At 36.4% G+C, this 25,847-nt stretch overlaps 1 protein-coding gene and 1 long non-coding RNA gene across 3 annotated transcripts in view; one reads left to right on the top strand and one right to left on the bottom strand.

Annotated features, from left to right (window-relative positions):
- Positions 1 to 4,325, bottom strand: part of LOC111526594 (ovostatin homolog 2-like) — a 32,036-nt gene extending 27,711 nt beyond the window's left edge. For both annotated transcript variants that reach the window (XM_023192348.1, XM_026455790.1), the window contains exons 1-5: positions 4,284 to 4,325; positions 3,593 to 3,704; positions 2,441 to 2,550; positions 1,939 to 2,097; positions 1,017 to 1,244 (exon numbers count right to left, since the gene is read on the bottom strand). In XM_023192348.1, coding sequence (XP_023048116.1) covers positions 1,017 to 1,244; positions 1,939 to 2,097; positions 2,441 to 2,550; positions 3,593 to 3,704; positions 4,284 to 4,298 — 624 coding nt within the window. In that variant the 5' untranslated portion in view covers positions 4,299 to 4,325. The remainder of the gene's footprint in view (positions 1 to 1,016; positions 1,245 to 1,938; positions 2,098 to 2,440; positions 2,551 to 3,592; positions 3,705 to 4,283) is intronic.
- A 647-nt stretch (positions 4,326 to 4,972) lies between these two features.
- Positions 4,973 to 25,847, top strand: part of LOC111526598 — a 56,286-nt gene continuing 35,411 nt past the window's right edge. The window contains exons 1-2 of the long non-coding RNA XR_002726432.3: positions 4,973 to 5,168; positions 16,727 to 16,774. This is a non-coding gene — a long non-coding RNA (uncharacterized LOC111526598). The remainder of the gene's footprint in view (positions 5,169 to 16,726; positions 16,775 to 25,847) is intronic.

Raw genomic sequence — 25,847 nt, 5'->3', positions numbered from 1 at the left:
TTATAATCTCCAATTACACTGTACACCTGAGGAAGCCAAGGGTTAAATAGTTCAAACGATCTGTCCAAGATGCACTAACTTGCATGCTTACTAGAAGAGGGTGGGGGATTCAAATTAATGTCTTGATTTCCAGGTCTTCAATTTTCACTCTTCAACAAGCTTGAGAGCAGAAGTCCCCAGGCCCCAGGCTGTGTACTGGTAGGTACCTGTCCATGGCCTGTTAGGTACTGCGCCACACAGCAGGAGGTGAGCGGTGTAGTGAGCAAGCATTACCACCTGAACTCCTGTCAGATCAGCAGTGGTATTAGATTCTCATAGGAGCACAAGCCCTGCTGTGAACTGCACATGTGAGGGATATAGGCTGTGTGCTCCTTAAGAGAATCTAATGCCTGATAACCTGTCACTGTCTCCCATCACCCCCAGACAGGACCATCTAGCTGCAGGAAAACAAACACAGGGTTCTTACTGATTCCACACTATGATGAGTATGTAATAATAATAGAAATAAAGTGAACAATAAATGTAATATGCTTGAATCATCCCAAGCATATTACACTACACCATCCCCACCCCATCTGTGGAAAAATTGTCTTCCATGAAGCCAGTCCCTGGTGCCAAAAAGGTTGGAGGCTCCTCCTTAGAAAGACAAAATGGACAGAACCAAGAGAACGAAGTCTGTTTACTACTTATCAAAATAAGTTTTCCACCTTACTTTCTGGCATCTGCCCAATATTTTACTATTACAGAGGGTCATACATGCTTGATATGAGTTACATTTGAATGCTTAAACAAGCAGACGCTGAACAGCAAGTTCTTCAACCTTCGGGAAATTTAAATTGCCTTAGATCATTTTATGTGTTTGTCGTTAATGGATGGAACAGTATTCACCAGCAAAGTGAGAAGGCTGCCCTTACTCTGGTCACCATGGGATGACTGATGCTTGCCTCCTAAGCTGTGCTGGGCTAAGCAGATGTACAATTGAACAGGATTCCAGGAACCCACTGACTGAGACTCACCAAATAGAAGAACTTTACATTGGAATCATCCTCATATGCTTCACTGTTTAGGGAGTAAAGCACAGTAACAACCTTCTGCTGATTACATTCAAGCTGCTTTGGTTCAGGAACAATCTTCAGGAAGCTGTTGGTTCGGGAGTAAAAGCGTGAGACTAAGAAGCTGGCATCCGAGTACTGAGGCGTCAACCAGCTGGGAAGATAGCAGCTCTTAGGTCGAACATATGTGGCCTGAGATGACAAAAGAAAGTGAAGGGTCTTGGTATCATGACATCCGAAGACAGGTGTTACTGAGAATGGAGGCTTCTCAACTCTCCAGAGTAGGAAGGAATCTCAGCTTGTGGCTGACATTTTAATGTGACGTTATTGGAATCAAAATAATAACAGCACTCTGCTCTTTATATACAAAACGTGACCATGAAAGATTGTGTAAATATTTCATTAAACTGATGGTGAATTGTTGTGTTTTTTACTCTTTAATTGAAGCCACAGAACTGGGCTTCAGTTCTGTTTCTTCCAGCTTCGTGTGAACACTGACAAATTGTTTAACTGCGAAATTCTGTTTAAGCAGCAGAAAGTAAAGAGAAAGCATAGGATCTCCCCTATCTATGCGTGAAATTATCTGGGGAAGAAAGTCAAATCATCCTCATGAACTACTTCTTGTTTCCTAGAGGAAAATATTAGTTGTTAGCAAATTTATAACAATCGTTAATAGACTTTTAGCTTCTTATCCTCTTGAACAAGTATTCTCATATATTATTTAGTGAACAAGCAAATTATATAAAATAAGCTACATTTTAAATTTTCTTTAAAATATATTCTGTATACAAGTTATCTTTTAAGATATTCCTAATGTTTAACATTTCTGATACTCAAATCCTTTGTGGGATGTCTAACGGTCTTCTTCTGTTCTTTGATGTCTTACTTTTAGGTTGAACTCTGGGTCAAACATGTCTGAAGTGTCAATGGAAAATTGAGCTTCGCCATTCTCATCTGTAGTGTAATTTCCTATAAATTCATCATTCAGTTCCAGTTGCAACAACTTGTTCACCATAGGTACATTATCGGGACCCGAAAATTTAAGCTGTACAAGAAAAGAATAATTAATATGACTTAAAACACAAAATGTTTACATTTTTACAGAGAAATAGTTTTCTGCTCATAAATGTGATCCCTTGTCATTTTCCTAAATTCCAACAGACAGAAAGATGCTCTATTAAATACATAGACATATAATATAAAGTATGGAAACAATTGTAATGTTATCTATTTTGCTTCTTTCCATCTAGGACATTTTCTAGCACCTCAGACATAGTAATGCTTAAAATGTATTATAAAAGTAGGAAAAAAGTGACCAGAAATTTTCAAAGGGCAATCTATGATCCAAGAAAATGAAATGGAAGCATGTATTCTTTAGTCAAACCTACAGTTCCAAAATAAGAAATCCCTCTTCTGTAGAAAGTATCCATGTTCTCAAAGTTTACAGTTCCCAGCAATTGAGTGATAAAAACTGAAGTCTTCTCACCGATCTGTACACCTGTAAGGAATGATGAACACAGCAGAGTGAAACATGTCTAGCTAAGCTACCATCCACAGCAGTATAAACGTGACCAGCTTACCCAGTGTGAACAGCATCAAGATATTGATCAAGTATGCATATATAGAGCACTTTACAATGGCATAATCACAATTCCTTTTTAAATAACAAGAAATAATTAGTAGTTACATCTGATTTTCCCACTCTAGATGAAATAATTTCTTCCTTCCTTCCTTTTCTTTCCCCTCCCTCCCTCCTTCCCTCCCTCCCTCCCTTCCTTCCTTTCTTCCTTCCTTCCTTTCTTCCTTCCTCTCTCTCTTTCCTTCTTTCTCTCTCTCTCTTTCTTTCTTTCTCTCTCTTTCTCTCTCCCTTTCTCTTTCTTTCTTTCTTTCTTTCTTTCTTTCTTTCTTTCTTTCTTTCTTTCTTTCTTTCTTTCTTTCTTTCTTTCTTTCTTTCTTTCTTTCCTTTCTTTCTTTCTTCTCCCCCACCCCTCCCCTCCCCTTCCTTTCCTTTCCCTTCCCTTCCCTTCCCTTTTCTTGCTTTCGACTGACTCTTGGTCTGTCACCCACACTGAAGGCTGAAGTGCAATGGCATGATCTCAGCTCACTGCAGTCTCCGCCTCCTAGGTTCCAGCGATTCTCTCCTGCCTCAGCCTCCTGAGTAGCTGGGATTACAGGCACTCGCCACCACGCCCGGCTAATTTTTTGTATTTTTGTAGAGACGGGGTTTCACCATGCTGGCCAGGCTGATTTTGAACTCCTGACCTCAGGTGATCCACATGCCTTGGCCTCCCAAAGTGCTGGAATTACAGGTGTGAGCTACCACGCCCGGTCTCTTCTTTCATTCTTTTCACAGATACTTATTGAACACTCACTATGAGCAATCTTGTAAATTTTTCAGTAATAATTTTTGCACTTGCAACTATTCCCAGTTGTATTAAATTAGAAATAATTAATCTGAATTTGTACTTAGTGCTAACTCAACAAGCTTCTCCCAGTAAGTTGCCATATATCCTCAGGTCGTCCAAAAATACAGTCATTACCTGTTCCAAATTCTGTAACAATTACAGCAACGTGAAATGTCATGAATAATCCAGAACGGTAGAGTTGGAAGACTTTTGTATTTACAATTTGAGAAACACAACCATTTTCCAACTGAAAAATAAAGAGAAGGTATAATTAAAATGTTAGCGATCTAAGAGGTTTTTTTTTTAAGTGTCTTTTAAAAATAGGGTTTTTGCACAAATATATTAACAATCCCCATCCCATGCCATGGCTCTACCTCATAAACTTGTTGAAATGGCCAAAGAATTAAAGGAGGAGAAGGAGGAGTGAATATTTACATCAGCATTTTAAATAAGGTAAGGAGGTAATCTGTATTTTACAGATTTCAAGGAAATTCTCCTGGAAACACTGTAGATGGGAAAAGGTTAAAGGATGGAAAGGAAGCTGAATGGTATTGTGAAAGGAAAGTAAATCTCAGGACCCCCCCAGCATTACTGAGTCAAAGGGAAAGGGCGAGCTGGGAACTCCTGGGCAAATCTGTCTCCCATTTTATTCCCAAATAAGGTAGCTACAAAGTTAAAAACTAGATACCTCCCTCACTATTTTTCCCTAAAACAGAACATTTCCCTAAAAGAGTTCTTTGGAAATTCACCCTGGCAATATAAATTCATAGTTTATCTTCACAGGCGTGGGACAAAGAACAGAATTCAAAGTCATCCCTCTGCTTACCTGAGACAAATGCATATCTGATTTATCCGATTGCTTCCTCTGCCCAATAGTTTACGTAAAAATGCAGATTTACTGAGCCAGACTAAGGCATAAGTGACTATTCCTCTATCCTCCTCTCACATGTAAATTGTGTATTCAGTGAAAGGCTGATCAAAGACAAAGACCTACTCTTTTTTTTTTTTTTTTTTTTTTAGATAGTCTTGCTCTGTCACTCGGGCTGAGGTGCAACAGCGCAATCTTGGCTCACTGCAACCTCCGCCTCCCAGGTTCAAGCGATTCTCCTGTATCAGTCTCCCAAGTAGCTAGGATTATAGGCACCTGCCACCATGCCTGGCTAATTCATTTATTTATTTTATTATTATTATTATTTTTGAGACAGAGTCTCGCTCTGTCCCCCAGTCTGGAGAGCAGTGGTGCGATCTCAGCTCACTGCAAGCTCCGCCCCCCGGGTTCGCGCCATTCTCCTGCCTCAGCCCCGAGTAGCTGGGACTACAGGCGCCCGCCACGTCGCCCGGCTAGTTTTTTTTGTATTTTTTAGTATAGACGGGGTTTCACCGTGTTGAAATGGTCTCCATCTCCTGACCTCCTGATCCTCCTGTCTACGGCCTCCCAAAGTGCTGGGATTACAGGCGTGAGTCACCACGCCGGCCCAATTTTTTGTGTTTTTAGTAGAGATGGGCTTTCTCCATGTTGGTCAGGCTGGTCTGATCTCCTGACCTCACGTGATCCGCTCGCCTCCGCCTCTCAAAGTGCTGGGTTTACAACCGTGAACCACTGCGCCTGGCCTCAAAGACTTATTCTTCATACAACTGTTTGCCTCTTATCTACCTAAGACCTGGAAGCCCCCTTGCTTTGGATTGTCCTGCCTTTCCGGACTGGACCAAGGTACATCTTACACGTATTTGTTGATGTCTCATGTCTCCCTGAAATGCATAAAAGCAAGCTGTACCCCAACCACCTTGGGCACATGTTGGTAGGACCTCTTGAGGCTGTCATGGGCACATCGTTAACCTTGGCAAAATAAGCTTTCTAAATTGATTGAGATCTGTCTCAGATACTTTTGGTTCACAGCGTTTTAAGAGGAAGAAATTATAATCATGGAGAAAGGCACTAAAACAGATGGAACAGAAGCACTCAGCAAGTGTGTAACAACAAAACAAACACTTTTTAAGGCAAATTGCTTCTTTAAAATAACAAAAAAAACTATAGTTAATCTATCATCAGTAATGTCAATAATTAGAGAAATACAAATTTAATTATATTTTACAACAGTGTTTACTAATTCCAGATTTAAAATGTTATAAGGATATATCAGTTTTTTTGGTACTTAAAACTATCACATGAGTTAGGTACTGTTATTATCTTATTATATAGATGAATAAACTATAAAAGGTACATCATGTAACCTGTCCAAGACCTCACAGCTAAAAGATGGTGGAGCTAAGTAGCTGCTCTGGCTCCAGAGTGTGTGCGTCTCAATTTTAAATTAACAGGTATGACATCAACAACAAAAGCAATTTTACTTTGTCTAATTACAATATAGTCAAATTAAAATGAAATAATAGAAAGTGACCAGAAGAACCTTAATTATTTTGAAAATAAGAGAAAAGCTTTTTTTCAGGAATCCTTGAATCAAAGAAAAAATATAAAGTAAACCAATAAGAACCCAGATATTACAGTAATGAAAAAATGCTTTGCATCAAAATCAATGGTGTTCAGCTGTAGTTAAGAAGAAATGTAAAACATTGAATGTGCTTATTACTAAAAGAAACAGCTAACATATTTTTTAAACCCCCCAAAAATCAACTACAAATATTAAAAAAAAGAATTAATAAAATGAAAGAGAAAATAAATTATTTAGGAACACAAAATAATGTAAGAAAGAAAATAGTAAAAACAAGAACCAATGAAATAGGTGAAACTTTTGTGGACATGATTTAGAACAAAGAGTGAGAGAGAACAAAATCGGGAGATAGGTGCTAACACAACACAGCCCACATCTGGAAGAAAAATTCCCGTTTTAGAATATCATTGGAAATGAACTTTGTGTCTATTAAAAAATTGTAAACAATCTTTTTTTTTTTTTTTTTTTTTTTCTTTTGAGACGGAGTCTTGCTCTGTCGCCCGAGCTGGAGTGCAGTGGCCAGATCTCAGCTCACTGCAAGCTCCGCCTCCCGGGTTTACGCCATTCTCCTGCCTCAGCCTCCGGAGTAGCTGGGGCTACAGGCGCCCGCCACCTCGCCCGGCTAGTTTTTTGTATTTTTAGTAGCCCGCCACCTCGCCCGGCTAGTTTTTTGTATTTTTAGTAGAGACGGGGTTTCACCGTGTTAGCCAGGATGGTCTCGATCTCCTGACCTCGTGATCCGCCCGTCTCGGCCTCCCAAAGTGCTGGGATTACAGGCTTGAGCCACCGCGCCCGGCCAAAAATTGTAAACAATCTTAAGAGCATACTTAGATAGCCACATGTACAACACAGGGGCCGGTGAGATTTTTTTTCTAAGACTGGAAACCCAGGAACGTAAGGAAGGTGGGTATGTCAAAAATAGGACAAAGTAAATGAGTTGGCTGTTTAAATAACAGGCTTGAAAAAAAAAATGCTTGGAGGGTGGAAGGCAGTACTTACAATGGAAGTTTCCATTTCACACGAACAGAAAAACCTAGGTAATTAAGAGTTCTCAAATCCAAATTGATAACAAAAATATGAAAAGTTGCGCAAACTAAATAGAAATTAGATAACACAAGTTAAAACAAGCTGAATTTATGTCTATCAAAATGACAAAAACTTTAAAAAGTTCTAAATATATTGCTGAAAGTAATTTGGAAAATATAGTATTCTCATATATTTTACACAGGAATTGGAATGCCTAAAAACTTTTAGGAGAGCAATATGCTAATAGTTATTAAAATTAAAATTATCTGTATGAACATTATCCATATTTCCTTTGACTCAGGAAACTCACTCTAAGAAATTTGTTTCAAATAAACAAAACCTCTCATATATATAGTTCCACCAGATAGATTTTTTATTTTTTTATTTTTTTGAGGCAGGTCTTGCTCTGTTGCCCAGGCTGGAGTATAGTGGTGCAAACACAATTTACCACAGCCTTGACCTCCTGGGCTCCCGTGATTCTCTTGCCTCAGTCTCCCTGTAGCTGGGACCACAGAGGTGCACCACTATGCCTGGCTCATTTTTGTAGAGAAGGGGCTCACTAAGTTGCCCAGGCTGGTTTTGATCTCCTGGAGTCAAATGATTATCCTCCCGCCTCAGCCTTCCAAAATGCTCACATTAGAGGTGTGAGCCACTGCTCCTAGCCTCTACCAGATTGTTTATTGATATTTTTTTCACATGGGGGAAAAAAATAAACCATTAGGTGAGGGAACACCCATCATTGTGTAAAACGGTTGACTGAACTCTATCAGAACCACCCAATGGAAGAATGTACTGCGACGTGGAAAAATTCCACCCTACTTTTCTTTGCCTGCATTTCCTATATAAAGGTAGGATTCTGCTTGTGTTTGTCAATTATTAATATTTACCTAGAGGATGTTCACTAAATTTGATGAGTAACTTTAAGACAATTGGACTTAAAATATGAATGATGTGGCATACACAGGCTTCACTTCGGGGAGTCAAAAGACAATTTTGAAGAGAGAGAAAGAGTTGTTCACTTAAGATTAGGATGCTGCAGATGGAGAGAGCAAATGATGACTTCAGATATGAACTGCAAGTCTAAAGTAATTTAGTGGGGGTACTCTGAATTGCAGCTGATTGCAAATAAGCTGTTTCCATTAAAAAAAAAAATCCAGGTGGCATGGAGAGTAATATCACAGACTCATTTAAAAAATATTAACAATTCTCCATAGGAAAATCAGGGAGGCTACCTAGGCAGTATATAAAACAACAAAGCCCATGATACCTTTCGGATTCTAAAAATCCCATGAATCTAGAAGTGGATAACAATTTACGTGGCCTGTGGAATAAATGACTACTTTAAGCCCTGTCTTTTCTTCTCTTTCTTCACTTTATTTAGCTGCAAACTCCATGATCAATAAAATGAAAACAGTACTGTTAAGCCTCTCTTATAAATGAAATCAAAGAAAGAATAAGAATGAAAAATGAGTGAGAACTTTTATTTTGGAGTAAAGATTGTGGTCTTTACCTGTGCAATAAATTGCTCACATATTTCATTGTCGTTTTTCTCACAATTGCTTGAAGAAAAATACTCTCTGCACACCCGGATTTGGGTTTTCCCTTGCACAGGTTGGCCAAAGGTGTACCTAATGGGGAAGGTGTAGTTATGATGACAGATAACCAATATCATAGCAATATTTTGTGATCTTCTTCAGAAATTATGTAGGAAGTCTCTAAACTATGAGTAACCCAGGCTAACCAAATTGAATTAGGAATCCTCACCTACTGGTGAGGTTTTAGGTTCCCCACAGAATTGAGGTTAAACTGGGCATTTAATCTCTTAGGAGGATTTGGCTGCTTTTTAAAAAATCGAATTCAGGGTAAGGCAGAATCTAAAATAATCTAAAATCTCATTGAATATGATTTAATGCTTAAACTGAGTTTTTTAAAAATATATTTCAATCTGATAGAAACATCATAACATTATAGCACTTTCCCTTCTATCAGAAAAATATGTATGTATATCAAACTTGGATGATTTAGGATCTTGAAATATTTCCACATCAGTATTTTAAGCATGAGTTTTTATTTATCACTCAATAAATATAAAGGCTGTGGGACTTGGCATGAACTGGTTATGCTTTGACCAAAAATATAATACCTTATGGGGTGGGTTTGAGTATCTCATTTTCTCCTAAAACACAAAACTACAACACAAGATTTGTAAAGGTTCAACCAAAGGCAAATCTAGTTAATTGGAGTTTTTGTTTTGTTAATAGATAACAAATGTAAAACTAGCATATAATAAAAGTGAATATTATTTTCACAGATTAGAATACTTTTTTCTAATTGTTGGACACTGATATATATCATTTATTTTTCCCAGTGACCCTGATTTGTAAAATGAGGTCAAGTAACTTACTTCTCCACATTGTAATTGATGAAACTAAAATTCGAACTCAGATCTGCCTCACTCCATGGCCTTTTCTTTCCACTCACCTTTTTCTCTTTCTATTTAAACATTCCTAACACTTCTGAGATTCTGGGTCAATTCACATCAGTAAAATCATGTGTCAGGTTTCATGATTATATAAAGGCCAGACTTAGATCTGGCCACACATATTTCTTCTTATTTCTGAACATTTCTTCTTATTTCTACTTAATGTCTTTCATTTATAAAATAAAACTCTTACTGTAGTGTTATCTGTAAGCTAACATATGCCCTTAAGACAGGTAGCTTAAATGTTTAAAACAAGACAGAATAAACATTCTCCCTTTGTCTGTGATTTGAAAAGCTTTCCGTGAATGCTAATGCAGTGTGTTAAAATCTCTTTGCCTATAGGTAAATTTTCTTCCCTCTAAAAGCCTAAGTCATCTCTGAGATTGTTTGCTAAAATAATCCATTTTGTTCTTGTTTTCTATAGCCATTCTAAGCTAAATCCTAGAAAGGACTAAAGAAACACAGACACAGTATCATACAATTTGAGATGAACCAATCTGGTGTGAACCTTCTAGAAGCAGTGCTCTCACAATCTGCCCAGAAATAACTTTGTAGCAAGCACAGCTCCAGTCTAGCTGCCTGGCCTCTTGGCAGGATATTATTATTGCTGATACTGATTTATTCCTTCATGTAACTCTATCCAGAATACAATATTAAAGAAATTTCAAGAAATCAGGTTTGCAAGTCTTTTCCAAAGGCCATGCTTGGGAAACATTTTTTCTCTCCCAATGTGTTGTAGTTTTTTTTAGTATACTATTGTGCAGATAAATAAATGAGATGTTAATGCCGTTGAAAGCTCTGGTTTTGTGTATGGCCTTTCTGGCGAAACCAGTTTAGGACTCTGATTTCTTCCAGCTTATATTTAACACCTCATCATTTTCAACATCAATGATCTACAGTCTTTCATCTATTATGTATATTAAATTCTGGTATTTTCAACTACTCTTCATTAAAACTCAGAAAAAAATTTATAATCGTTTCCTAAAGTCAAAACAAGATTTGAAATGCTGCTGAAAACTGGTTTCCAAGATTCAAGGTTATCTGGGGCATCAAAGGGATCTTAAGAACCACCCTTGTACGTTCATTAGACAGCCCTTTAACCAATGTATCTTTACTAGACTGCTGAAAATACTCAAAGGCAAGTAATTTTCATGTCATAAGTTAAATAAAGTGTTTAACAAATATGACAAATATTAATATTGTTAACTGTTTTTATAAAGCATATGACTGTTATTGATTAGGAGAGTAGCTTTGAAACTGAGCAACCTAGGTCTAAATCCTAGTTCTGCCATCAACAAGCTCCATTACTGTTGATAAGTTATTTTAATTCTCTGTGTTTTATTATCTTTCTTCTTAAAATAGAGACGACAATAGCTCCTATCTCATAGCACTGTGGTAATAATATATGCAGAGCTTAACAAACTAGTTGACATTCAAAAATGTTAGCTGTTTGCTTGTTTGTTTGTTTGTTTTTTCTGAGACGGAGTTTCACTCAGTTGCCCAGGCTGGAGTGAGGCGGCATGATCTCGGCTCACTGCAACCTCCACTTCCTGGGTGCAAGCAATTCTCCTGCCTCAGCCTCCTAAGTAGCTGGGATTACAGGCACCTGCCATCACGCCCATCTAATTTTTTGTATTTTTAGTAGAGACAGGGTTTCACTATGTTGGCCAGGCAGGTCTCGAACTCCTGACCTCGAGTGATCCCCCCACCTTGGCCTCCCAAAGTGCTGAAATTACAGGCGTGAGCCACCGTGCCTGGCCAATTGTTTATAAATTATTATTAGAAATTTGAGAAAAGGCATTAAAAAAGGGGGAAAAAATTAAAAATAATTTTCCAAAAACAAAATACAAAGTTCTGAAATCATGTATTTTTTTACATTAAGAGAATTCAAATAATTCAGATTAAATTGATATGATGCCTTATTTTCACTTTGCTATTTCAATAGCTCATATTCTTATTTTAATGAAAATATGCCATGATAGTGAAGATTAAATGAGACAATTTCATACCAGCTGCTAGAATTCTACATTGGCACAACATGCTTAGTGAGGAGTATGGCAATCAGAAGACTAAAAGAATGGTACAGATTTTGTCTTGGTAATTCCTTTTCTGGAAATCTTTCTTAAGTAAAGAATTTTTAATCCAAAAGCTACCTATTATATGTTATACCCAAAGACATATACTGCAAAATTATTAATCACCAGGAAAACAAAATGAAACAGCCAACATATTATATAATAAAATAATTAAATTTGGTACAGTCACATATAATTATGTTTGTGCAACAGAAAATTGGAATTAATGAAAAGATTGGCATAATATGAAGACATGTTTTCTTAATTATAATAAACAGAAAAGTATGATTGCAGTCATGGAAAATATTCATTAAAATGAGAGGAAACTTACAATGTTAGTGACATTACAATGTTAATGGCAGTCGGTCAAATTAATAATAGGTAATGTCTTGTATTTTTCTTTATATTTTTCAAATATTCTATAATGAGGATTCCTTGCTTCTCTAATAACATTAATGTAAGCATATAAATAATTAAAGTTTCATGGTTAATCTCACATCTCATTCTCTCCGAGCTTTGTTTTCTTGTGAAGGCAAATCTCCTGAATAAACACTTACTTAGCACAAACATCCACTTGGAATTCATCATCTGAAATAGTCACTATTTGTGGTGCACTGACCGTAACTTCAAACTTGGGCAGCACTGGAAACAAAGAGAAATATACTTTAGCCTGCACAATCACAGGAAATTGCAGTCTTATAGCTTACTATGATTCCTTGTACCCTCCATCTGTACGGGCTATGTATCATTTGCCCCAAATTGTGCGGCACCATTCTACATGGCGGTGTCTCACTAATGATTAATTCTTCCTCTTTATTTTCTTTTCCCTATCCTCAGAATTTCACATTTTGTTTCTTTTTGCTTGTTTGAGACGGAGTCTCACTCTGTTGCCCAGGCTGGAGTGCAGTGGTGCAATCTCGGCTCACTGCAACCTCTGCCTACAGGGTTCAAGCCATTCTCATTCTCCTGCCTCAGCCTCCTGAGTAGCTGGGATTACAGGCATGCATGACCATGCTGGGCTAATTTTTATATTTTTAGTAGAGACTGGATTTCACCATGTTGGCCAGGCTGGTCCCGAACTCCTGACCTCATGATCCACCCGCCTCAGTCTCTCAAAGTGCTGGGATTACAGGCGTGAGCCACCATACCCAGCCTCACATTTTGTTTCTATTGCAGTCTCTTAGATCTCTCCTAGAAGACTGTGGGGATTCAAGGAAAAAATGTGTATTTTTCTAGGGGGAAAAAGAAGGCAGGAATCAGAATAAGGATACTGGGGAAGAAATGAGGAGCAGCAAAGTACTGATGACGAAGCCAACCAGGTCAAGGAAGGGAGATCAGGGAGATAAAGAAAATCAGATCAAGCTTCACCTACTCCTCCCTAAGTGTAACATAAATGTTGTTTTGTTCCATCCTTTGAACCCTTCATCTACATAGGACAATTACAAAGAGCAACTGGTTACCATATCTTTTAACAGTAAATTGGTGTGTCACTGTCTTCCCTGAGTTTTTTTTCACAACAATCCAGTAATCTCCAAACATTGGTTCCGAAATCAATTGGAATGAGAGTTGGGTAATATTTCGGAAAGAAGTCACGTTTTGCCATTGAAAAATCCGATTATTTTGAGGATCCTAGAAAATAATGAAAAAAAATAAACAATCAGAGTTTGCATGAGAGCATTACCCTTTGCTGATATATTTTGGATCGTTTCTATAGTTGTTGGAAGTAAAGAAAATGCAACCATTTTATTGCACTGATTATCTCAAATTGTAGAAGCAACATAACTTCCTCAATGCATTGAATTCCAATCTTAATGTATATCTCACTTAAACCCAAAATGGCTAAAAAATATTGTATGTAATGCTTTTGCTTTTGATCTTTCTAAACCAGGGTTCCATAGTTAAAGAATTAGAAACTTATTTTGCTTGCTTCAGAGTGGTGCTGTCCAAAGCGATGGACTCACACCAAAAGGGTCACAAAGAAACACATGCTAACAAATGCTTATAAAAACTGCCAATGGGTTTTATTTAGTCTCTACATAAGTTGGTCGTGAACTGCACACTTTGCATGCAAGAGCTGCTAAGTGGAAGTTGTGTGACAAGAGAGGATTGATGATGCCAATATAAATAAATTTATTAACTTATTAATAAATTCTAGAAACAATGTATATTTTCTAGGGGGAAAAAGAAAATAAATTTACTGATATCATTCAGCTGTGATTAAAGAATTCCTGACTAAAAAGATCTCCATAAAAAGACAAAAACATACTTCACTACTCACTACAATTTTTTTTTCTTTCCTCTACTGTATAGTCTAGAAAGCTAGAGGCCAGGCACAGTGGTTCATGTCTATGTTCCCAGCAGTTTGGGAGGCTGAGGTTGGAGGATTGCTTGAGCCCATGAGTACATGACCAGCCCAGGCAACAAAGTGAGAACATGTCTCTACAAAAAAATTAAAAATTAAAAAATAGTAAAGCATGGTGGCTTTTTTTTTTTTTTTTTCCTGTGTAGCTCTGGCCCCAGCTACACAACAGGTTGAGGCAGGAGGATTGCTTGAGCTCAGGAGATTGAGACCGCAGTGAGCCGTGTTCACATCATTGCACTCCATTCTACACAACAGAGCAAGACCTTGACTCAAAAAAAATAAAATAAAATAAAATACAAAAAAAGTCTTAAGGCTGAATTAATAATATCTCAGACTTCCTTTCAGTAAGAGTTGTACAAGTGACAAAGTGTTGGTTGATTAAGTGTAAGGGGAAGTCACTGGTTAGAAATTCTCTAAAAGAATCAGGCCTAGTTGGCAGTGAAAATAAAACAATACATTGAGGGTAGCAGAGAGGTAAACAGAAAAAGCCTGGATCCTTGGCAGCACTGTGTTGTTGCTAAGTGTCTACACTCAGACTTAGTGGTTTGTGAAAACAAAGAATCTTTACTCGTTTAAGTCAACTTTAGTTAAGTTTTCTGTTACTTTCAATGGAATGCAATGTTAGCTGAATCAGGATGTGATGAAAATACTATTTATAGATTACTGATAATGCAGACAACATGAAAATGACTGACATAATAATTATTCTACTATAAGAATGAGCTTAGCATAGGATACACCTCTGTAACAAAGTCAAAGCCATCTAAATTATACAAAGACTATTTGATGCACATATTTACGTACATAATTACTAGTGCTAAGCCTGGATCTCAGTGTACCCATCTTCAGACATAGCTAGCAATACTGTTGCACGTTGTATGTAACAGATTAAAATACGTATGTTGGAGTTGGTTGATACAATTTTTTTACTGATAAGCATACGACTTCAAATAAGTCTGAAGACCCCGCTATTCTAGAGATTAGAACAGTTAGGAGGAGCCTCTCTTAATTATTTTCTGAAAACAAAGTCAGTTTTATAATATCATCACCTTCTAGCATATTTCAAAATTTTTAGATGTTTGTGTTTTCTATTTCCTTAAAACAAGAAGTGGGTACATTAAGATTGAAAATGGCCAGCAGCCAAAATTAAGCAATTTCAGGCAAGGACACCGCTTAGAAAAGTCTCAATGCTTTATTCTCCATAAAAACCAAGATAATGCATTTGCCACACGGCTTACAACAAAAGCAGCAGTACTTGATTTAGACCTTCATCTGATGCCTTACACTGTGTATGCACATAAAGACTTTCACTTCCCCTTATTTTAGTCATCTTAATTTCTAATTATGAATTATAAAAACCAAAACAAAACATCTTTATCTAAATATTTTAAAAGAATGAATGTAAAAAGCAGGTATCTTACCTGAACTATGATTAAAGGATACTGAAAGAGGTAAAAACAATACAGATTAATACTGTAATAGCACATGATTTTTTGCCAAATATTGCATTACAAAGTTCTAAATATGTCTTAATTTAAGTATTGAAACCTAGCCCTTACTTCCCTAGAGGACAACGTTTCTATGGCTAAAGATGCCAAGAAAATCACAAATGCAAAATAAATCCAAAACATCTTCTGGGAAGTAGAAAGCAGGTTCCATACAACCTATGTTTACTTTACATAATGAAAAGGACTAAAAAATATACATCAACTCACTACAAATGAAAGTTTTCCATTTAAACTTGAGGTTAGCATTGAAGCTATACCTATAAAATACCCTATGTTGGAACCTCATTTCCACACATATAGAAAGCTTCCTGAAGAAGCTTTATGTAGCAATGGATTTGTCTAGTTTGTGTACATTTTATTGTACCACTAGAAATTATTGAACTCACCAAATCTTCAACAGCCTTGAACTTGGTATCCAGGGTCACAATGCGAAACTGAACTAAAAGAGATAGAGAGAGAGAGGAGGGGGATGGTTCTTTGTTGGTGTTGTTTTTATTTTCCCTCTAGGTATGATTGCTTGTAAACAGAGAAATTAATTGGCTTGCAATCATGGAATACTATGCTCCCTTGCTCTGACTTGACCCTTTCAGATTGGGGTTCCATTGAGAAAGATCTCTTATTGCACATTGATAATTCTTCTGTTCAGGATGCTCTGCTGTGACCAAGGCTGACACTAGCAGCTACTACCGCTGGGAACTTTTGCCCTTATAGCCCACAGAGAGATCTTCAGCACTGGTGACAGAATTAGTTATAGAGGGATAAATCTGAAATACATACAGCAGGAGATAAACATAATTTTCCTGAAAAAAAGTATTGATGCTAGCAAACATTAATTTTAGCAGAATTCTAGAAAAACTATCTTAGCTAACTTTGTATACATAATTTTCATCATAGCATTTTAGTGAGTCGAAAAGAGAAAATATAATTTAGCAAAAATCTCACTATAAGAATTCCGAGTTTAGTTCTATTTATTTTCAATAAATGATATATAATAATAACCAGAATTAAATGCAGAGATGCTTTCTTCCAACTCTTTAATTTTATGAATGAGAAAACTAAATCCTAAATAACAGAATTTACTTTGCAAAAGCCAATTATTTATTAACCCATCCAAGACCAAAACTAAACCCTCTGAATCTTGATTTGGTGTTCTTTCTGCTACCTTCTACTTACAACAACAATAAAGAAAATAGAAGGGCTTTACCTAGGTTATCAGATTCATTATTACTTCTACTAGTATGAATAACAGTGATAATAATATTAGTTAGGGGTCTTTACTGAGTGTTAGGCACTATTTTACATTGACTATCTTATTTTACTCTAACAATATTTCTACAAGTGAAACACTTTTATTTCCATTTCGCAGGTGAAGTAACTGAGCCTTAAATAGAGAATTAATTATCCTGCCCAATCGGTAAGTTATGGAGCAAAGATTCAAACCAAACAATTGTCCTCCAAATCCTATACTTGTAGCCATTACATTATATAGGCCTATCGCTAGAATTTGTAAACACTGAAAATGGTATTGAAAATTTTATGAAGCAAAGCATTCAGTTACTGGTGTTGGAGGGTACTCTTTCATAACTGACCCAGGCAACCAATAAGAATTCCAGAAATTCACAATTCCGTGATGTTAAGAATCAACTTAAGACTAAAATTCAAGTTTGAATTGCTCTTAATTTGGTGAATGCATTTCTGAAGCCAATGATACTAAGAAAACACAAATATTTACTTACCTTTCTCTCCCGATTTATAGATGGGTTTATCTGTCTGTATAAAGGTTGCCTTCTTCTCTGAAATGACTGCTACAGATCTTCTCTCAGAGATTTGATGAGTATCTCCCTTAGCCAGCAAGGTAATAAAAGCCAACTGTTCAGATGACTTCTGAGAGACCTTTTTATGTGGAAGAGCAGAGAATGAAGAAATTATTTTGGGATGTTAAGATGGTGAACAATGTCTTAATTTGGTTTCTTAGAATAAGAGAGACTTGTAAACCTACGTTTTACTAATGAGAGACAGTGATTCCATGTTATAATTCCTTTATTTAGCATGAGGACACTTTCTAAGAAGCTTGTTTCTTATATCTTCTTGCCTTTTGTTTATGGTTTTTGTTGCCCTGAGTCCCAACCCTTCTCTTCCTTACTTACATTCTCTTTCCTCAAACTGTGGAACAATTTTACTACCTAAAAGAAGTTTTTACTGTTACCTCATTACATCTTTTTATGATAGAAGTATGACAGTATTTCCCAAGATTTGCTGCACGTGAAAATTTTCTTTATTTCTTGACTTCCAGGTATTATCCAATTTTCTTTCCTACCTTTTACAATTCATTCCCAACCAAGATTTGTTACCTCTCTAAAAATAATTTTTAAAACATAATTTCATCTTTCCATCTGAAGTCCCAAAATGTCAAATTCAATGCCTGACCTTGAAATCTGCACAAGCATAGAAGTTATCTTCTTCCACAAACTGGTCAAAAATAGTGGTATTGGATCCATCATATTCTAAGACGACACTCAAGGATACAGATTCATTAAGTTTTAAGAGGTGGAGACAAGCTTTTCCTGCAGAATCACTCTGAATCACAGAGGAGACCCATAGGATATATTGCCTATGCAAAGAAAGTAACTGACACTGTAAACACATGTAGGAGAAATGGAGAACATCTACAGAAAGCATCTTTACCTTGCTGAAATATTCCTGAAATATGTACCTTTTTCACAGATGGTATTACAGTAAACTTAGGCACAGAGAAGTATCTTAAGAAAAAGATGTCAATTGTCTTTATATTTGCTTAAAATTTATAGAACAAACAAACCAGCACTCAGTCTCAGAAGGTGAAATGGTAAAAGTGTAATTAAATTTTAACATGAAACATATTTAATGAGGTCATTTTGTTAGTACTTTGCTATCAATAGTGCAATATTTCCTTACGGTTCTGAAGCCACAGCAGCAGTAAAATGAAGCAAAAAGGTGTTCAGGAGAAAAGTAGCCACCATTTTATCCAGATGCCTGAGTAATAAAGATTTCAAGAGAAATTTTCTCACTGTCTCTTTTCCACTCTCATTAGAAATTAGCTACCTCAACTCTCCACTTTCCTTACTTCCTTCTGCTCTGCCTCTCTCTGTATATTGTTGCTTTTATAGTCAGACACAATGGGAGATCAATTACTTTCTGGAGCAAGTACCATGGAATCCACCAATCACATTTAGATCACCTCTCCTGTTACATCTCCAAAAGGTGTCACTTTATATGCAACTTCCTGCTTAAGACCCTGCTCTGTTTTTAGAATCAGCAGCACAAGTTGTACAGGAAGAAAGAGAAGAACAAAGAAAATAGTTGTGTGACAGCAGTTCATTAGTTTATTTCAGCATCACACTCACAGGGTTGACCGCAATATCAAAAGCATTACTACCTAGGAATTAGCAGTGGGAAGAAAAATCACTCTCCAAAGAGCTGTTACCATACCAATTCCCAAAAAGTAAACTTTCCAGGCTTCTGAGAGAAGTAGCATTACTGATTTTGCCAAAACATTAATACAAACAGATATTCAACGTAAGCTTATTTTACAGATAATTGAAACTGTTAAGTTACTCTTTTATAATTTCATAACACAAAATTCAGCATTAAAAATGTTGATCTGTGTTTAACATTTAATGTGACTATCTTAGTGAGGTCTTCTTACAATGTTCAATGTCCTTTTCTACCCTCAATATAATGAGAAAAAAATGAAAGAAAAGGTGAAACACACACACACACACACACACACACACACACACACACACACACAGACACACACATTTCTTGGCCAAAAAAAAAAAAAAAAAGAAGAAAATAAATTCTTTACCATTATTTTGATTGCAAAACATTTTTTACAAAGCACGTGAACCATACCAAGGAAACTAGGAAACCCTTGATAATATCTTTAGTGTGTTAATTCTCCCATTTGTATTGTCTTTCCCTTTTTTTTTTCTTAAAAACATTCCTTTCACTTTAAGTATTGATGGAGTTAATGCATATGGCTTAAAGAAGGTTACATTGGGTAAGAAAAGACAGACACTGGATTTAATCTTTTGGAAATAGGCCTGAAACAGCAAACACAAAGTAAAGAACAACAAAACCAATTAGAACCTAAAAGTTGAGGAGCTGTAATGGCACTAAAATGCAGGTAACTATGAAGTCTGGGGAAGGTGAGAACAGGGGTTCCTTGTTGACCATATTTCATGTTCTAGCACAGAATTGTAGTCATAAAAATTCTGACCATCTTATTCTCTCAGTAGAGTTGAGACATTGCTCTCTTACCCATCCCCACTTAGGATTTTGTTTATGTGCGTCTTTTCTCTAACCCAACTCTCTGAAAATCTCTGTTACAGAAGTTAGTCTTCAATTGCTGGCCAGCCCTGCCAGCAATTGGAATATTTTCTTTTTTTCTTTCCATTGGAATATCAAATTGTTAGTCTTCATTTTTGACCAAATCCTTTGCTCTGATAGCACATTAGAGTATTATTAGAGCCACTCTTCACACTCCTCTCTACATGCTTATTAAGTAAATTGAGTCACTAGCTCCTAAAACAACTAAAACTCACCAGCATTCAAGACAAATAGAACAACAAGGTAAATTGTTTATAAATCAAAGCAACCAATTCTTCATCCCTAAGGCTGATAAGTCTAAAGTAAAAAAATTTCTCTAAAGTATTTTTATTTTTCAAATATGAAATTTTTATGCTAAATAAATTACTTTATTGATCTTAAATTTAATAAATGCAATTTACTGCTGACAGAAATGTAGGAAAAAAAATAAGATAAAATGCTATTTTAATTATCTTGGGATAAATAATTATCTTGGGACCTCGCATGTTTTCATGATAGGTCTCTCTTCAAATATAGAATACTCCTAAATAATTTTACCCAATTAACATGGTCTTCGGGTTAATGGACGCCTATCTCAGAAAATTCAGATATGGTTCCAAGAGTATCTATTGAGTGCTTCTTATGTATCAGCAATAATGCTAGGCTCTAGGGATAACAAGATGAATAAGATGATTCTCTAAAAAAATTTACCCCTTATTAGAGAAGGTAAGAAAGGAAGAAAAAGCAGCAAGGAGGAAGGAAGGAAAGAAAGAGGGAAGGAAGAGAGGAGTAGGACAGGAGGGAGAGGAATAAAGGGAGAGGGAGGATGAAGGAAGGAAGGAAATACGGAAGTGGAACATTTGCTGAGAATTTAATATGTAGCAGTCTGTGTGCCATGTGCTGGTATTTATAGTATCTCATTTAATCCTCAGAAAACACAATTTGGAATTTATTTACCCTCACTTTATAGACCAGAAAAATACAGTATCAGAAAAAGTCATTGATTTCCATAGGGTCACCCAGACATAAGTGGCTGGGAAAAATTTCTTTTAACAAACATAGATTAAACAAGATCAAAGGACATCTTCATATATAAGAATATAAAAAGACATGAATTGATGTGCTATGTCTTTATAGTAGGTTTTTGCTGAGCAAAGAGATATGGAAAACAGATATTACATCATCATCACTTGACAGATTCAATACTATTTAGGTTATTGGTGTTCACTTCTGTAGTAATACCTCTGTTTACTCATTTATTTAGTTTGTTTTTATTGAATACCTACTATCTGCCAGCATTATGGTAGATGGCGGGCATGAAAAGGTGAAGGTAAGTTGTTGGAGTTATTCTATCAGGAAAGACAGAGATTAATTAATTGCACAGTTAATTATCTCATTATAATCATGATAAGTGTTACAGAGGAGACAACTATAAAGTGTCATGGGAATGCCTGTTGAGAAGGACTAAGTGTTAGACCTTGTCCTGGTGACAAACAGATGAATAAGACCATTTCTTTCCCAAGAATAGTTCACCATCCACTCAGTGGGATATGTAATTATACATTGCAATGTCAAGTGATACTAAGAATATTCTACAATTGGAACTATGAGCAGTGCTTTATAGAGTCTCAATAAAATTATAAATTAGAAAGTTGGAAAGAAATTAATAAAGAGATAATGTTAGAATTGGAAATATTAACAAGATTAGAAATTTTCCAGGTAGAGTAGAAACTGAAGAAATGGTTACTGGAGTAATATCTTTAAAGAACATTGTAGAATTATAATCAAATATTGCGTGTTTTGAAAATAATAGCAGTTTCAGTTTTGCTGAAGAAAAGAGTGTGGTATGAAGTAGCATTCCTTCAATGAGCCTATTGGAAGAGTTGTGGTTACCTTGTGAAAGGTCTTTTACTTGTGCTTAGGAGTTTGAATGTTGTAGTGAAGAACAATGGATATTATTCTTATACTCCATAGAGAACAAAAAAGAGTGAGAGTAGAATAATGGTAGGAAAACCATATAAGAATTTGCTTATGGGCACGGTGGCTCATGCCTGTAATCCCAGCACTTTGGGAGGCTGAGGTGGGCAGATTGCTTGAGCTAGGAGTCTGAGACCAGCCTGGGCAACATGGCAAAAACCCAATACTACCAAAAAAAAAAAAAAATTAGCCAGGTGTGGTGCATGAGCCTATAGTCTCAGCTACTCAGAAGGCTGAGGTGGGAGGATCGCTAGAGCCCAGGGTGTCAAGGCTGCTGTAAGCCATGATGGTGTCACCGCACTCCAGCCTGGGTAACAGAGTGAGAACCTGTTTCAAAAAAATGAATGAATGAATAAATAAATAAAGTAAAAACATTAAAAAATAGAATTTGCTACAGGGATCAGTGGCTCACATCTGTAATCCCAGCACTTTAGGAGGCTGAGGTTGTAACCACCCAGTGGGTTCACCTTGCCCGCTGCCTAGACAAAGCTGCTTTATCAAGACAGGGGGATTGCAATGGAGAAAGTAATTCAGGCAGAGCCAGTTGTGTGGGAGACCGAACTTTTATTATGACTCAAATCAGTCTCCCTGAGCATTTGAGGATCTGAGTTTTTAAAGATAATTTGGTGGGTAGGGATTTGGGAATTGGGAAGTGCTGATTGGTCAGGTTGGAGATGGACTCATAGGTGGTGGAAGTTGGAACCATAGGGGGTTGAAGTGAGGTTTTCTTTCTGTCTTCTGTTCTTGGGTGGGATGGCAGAACTGGTTGAGCCGGATTATCGGTCTGTGTGGTGTCAACTGATCCATCGAGTGCAGGGTCTGCAAAATATCCCAAGCACTGATCCTACGTTTTACAATAATGATGTCATCCCCAGGAGCAATTTGGGGAGGTTCAGACTCTTGGAGCCAGAGGCTGAATGTCTCTAAACTGTAATTTCTAATCTCATAGTTAATTTGTTAGTCCTGAAAAGGCAGACTGGTTCCTGGACAGAAGGAGGTCTTTTCAGGAAAGGGCTGTAATTAATTTTGTTTCAGAGTCAAATCATGAACTGAATTCCTTCCCAAAGTTAGTTTAGTCTATGCCCAGGAATAAACAAGGACATCTTAAAAGTTAGAAGCAAGATGGAGTCAGTTAGTTTTGATTTCTTTCACTGTCACAGTTTCCTCAGTTACAATTTTGCAAAGGCAGTTTCAGCCCCTCCCTTTGGGTTTCATAGCATCATATTCTTAAGGTGTAGGCTATGAAGATGGGAAAAGACTGTCAATTACTCTGGCTTCCTCCCGCTGACAGGGCGCATAGTGCGGGAGGCAGTTGACCCTAAGGTGAGAGGAGTGGAACTGCATTGCTGCTCTCTGAGCTATCTGAGTACTCATGCAGTCCAGGCTGGGATTCCAAGGCTTTTATGACAAAGGTGATAGTACTTTTCTTTATTGCTTTAGTGCAGCATTTAAACAGACAGTGTACTATAAGGTAAATAACGAGTTTTAGGATAAAGAGTGCAATTTCCAGTTTTAAAAGTAAAGATTTGAAAGTATTAGTTTGGGGACTTAAAACCCATAAAAAATTTATGATTTAGTCTAAATTGAAGAAAAATAAAAATAAAAACTCAAACACAACTAGCAAAAACTATAGTTTTTGGAATATAATTTTTCTCTCTCCAGTCCTTATTTATTTTAAAAACAAATCATGATACAACTGATTTGTTTGCAAAGTAAACTTTAATTGTATTATAGCGGGTCTGATTATTTGTATAAAGCACAGCAAGAATAACTTTTTTTTACATAGAGTTTTTTAAGTTGACTTTGATGAAGCTCTGTTCCACAGGAATCTTTTTAAAGCCAAGCCCAGCCATGGGTTTGTACTCTCAAATATCTGTGAGTTGGGAAAATTCCTCTCCTCTCAACATCCCTAGATAACTTGAGGCTTCTGGTCCTGTCAGAAAGTGACAATTTTTACTTACTACAGGTGAGAAACGCAGTACAGGGACTGTGTGGGCAAAGTATGAGGCAAGTTTCACCAACAGCTTTTATTGGCTTTATAAGTCAGGTTTAATTCCTTAAAGGAAAGCATGCCATTCCAGGTAAAGTCTTGGTAAAATAACCAGTTTTTCCAATTGTGCCGTGTTGCAAAAGAAAACAGATTCTGATTGCACTTATGCAAATACCTATATTGCCATAAATTAAGAATACTTTCAAATAGTTTTTAAATTCTGGAGAAATCATGTAGCGATAAACACATATGCTCCAAATTTTGTTCATAGGAGTATACGTTACTCAATTGCTACAAGCTGTAATAGCTTAAAAGAAGTTTCCTTGATTCTGAAAAACAAAGCAAAGGATCAGCAGCATTTTAAGCAAAGTTAAAAAGATTAAACTTTTATTAATTTAGTTCATGCAGTTAACTTCTGTTTGATATTCATGAACACTTCAACTCTCCATCAGAGTTCTAAAAGCTTTTTCCTTTATCTTAATGTCATAATCTGCAAAGTTATTAGAAACTTGCGTTCAAGAGCACCTGTCAAAGTTTTACAGCTGATTATAAAACCATCTTCTCAAGAGGACTAAAAGAAGACAACAATTGACTGTGAATGACAAAAACATTTTCATCAAAACAGTTAAAGATACAATTGACAAGGAAATTTGTTACTTCTTTGGCACACAGTAATTCAAAACAACAATTATAATTATTATTGATAACATATCAGAATTACAGGAATTGTATGCAATTTTGCAACACATGCTAATAACAAATTTATATGAATATAACCTAAAGAAAGTTAAACACCATTTTATATTTGACAATGTTTCCTGCATGATTTTAATACATTGAATCAGTCAAATACGTCTTTTGGACTTCAGGGTACTTAATTTTTTTTCTTTATTTCAACTTAGAGCTTGATTTTGAAAGGTTTCTTAAGTACCAAAGGTTTAAAATACTGTATATTACAGAATAGAATCTTAAATTACCATAAGTCATTCATTTAGCCAAAAATATAACTTACAAATTTTAAAAAAGGAAAAGCCATTATTCTTATAGGAGACTCAGCTTTCCAAACAAGACTCAATGAAGATAGCATGACACCAACTGAGTGTCTCCTTTCTCTCAGGAGATTTCAGTGGGAGGATTGTTTAAGTCCAGGAGTTCAAGACCAGCTTGGGCAACATAACAAAAACTTGTCTCTACTAAATTTACACAAAAAGTTAGCTGAGCATGGTGGTACAGTGCCTGTACTCCCAGCTACTCAGCAGACTGAGGCAAGAGAATCCCTTGAACCCAGGAGGTCAAGGCTGCAGTGAGCCGTGATTATGCCACTACACTCCAATCTGGGAAATAGAGTGAGATCCTGACTTAAAAACAAAAATTTGCTCAAAGATTATCCTAGCTTACAGAGGTAAGTCCTTTACAATGGCAGTATCTCTTCAAAAGACATATTTTCATTCCAATTCTCAGAACTTCAGGTTGTTTGGTATGGGGTTGATAGTATGGGGTTGAAGAAGAGGGAGAGGGTGGGTTGCCAACAATGGTGAATGGTGTTAAAGTTAGACAAGACAGGAAAGACAAAACAAATATGTAAATGAAGTGATGATTAAAGTTTGATATATATGAAGTATGAGATACTGCTGTAAAACAAAGAGGTGATATCAAGTTGAGGGTTGAAATAAATTCCACACTCTGGAAAAGAGATTTAGCTATAGATTTGAGAATTATTGTGATATATAGATAATATTTAATATTAAGGACATTGATAAAATTACACAGGGAAACCATTTATAATGGGAAAGAAGGTAGCCGATTATAGGAAAGACTGGTGAAGATCCGACTACTCTGCTACTTGAGCTGAATGATAACTACAGGCTTGGGGCAATGTTAGTTAATTTCCTTAGTGCCACTGAGTTGAATGTAAGACAATGCCTTGAAAAGTTGCTTTGACATTATATGCTTTACAAATTTTTAAACAACAGAAAACCATTTCGTTGATTTTCCCAGCTGCACAATTAGTCATAGTACATTTTAAGCATCAAAAATATAGAATCTATTTCAGTTCTTGAGAACATCTTGAACTTCTGGTTCACCTTTATGAAGTGTTTTCACCAACACTACAAATAAAAGTATTGCCCAAGTCCAGTAATGTGTAGGCAGTTAATCATGCTGGAATACA

This window comes from Piliocolobus tephrosceles, chromosome 10 (genome assembly GCF_002776525.5).
Source record: "Piliocolobus tephrosceles isolate RC106 chromosome 10, ASM277652v3, whole genome shotgun sequence".
In the NCBI taxonomy this organism is placed as follows: domain Eukaryota; kingdom Metazoa; phylum Chordata; class Mammalia; order Primates; family Cercopithecidae; genus Piliocolobus; species Piliocolobus tephrosceles.
Note: the sequence above shows the minus strand (reverse complement) of the source record. Positions and strands in the feature narration are given on the sequence as shown.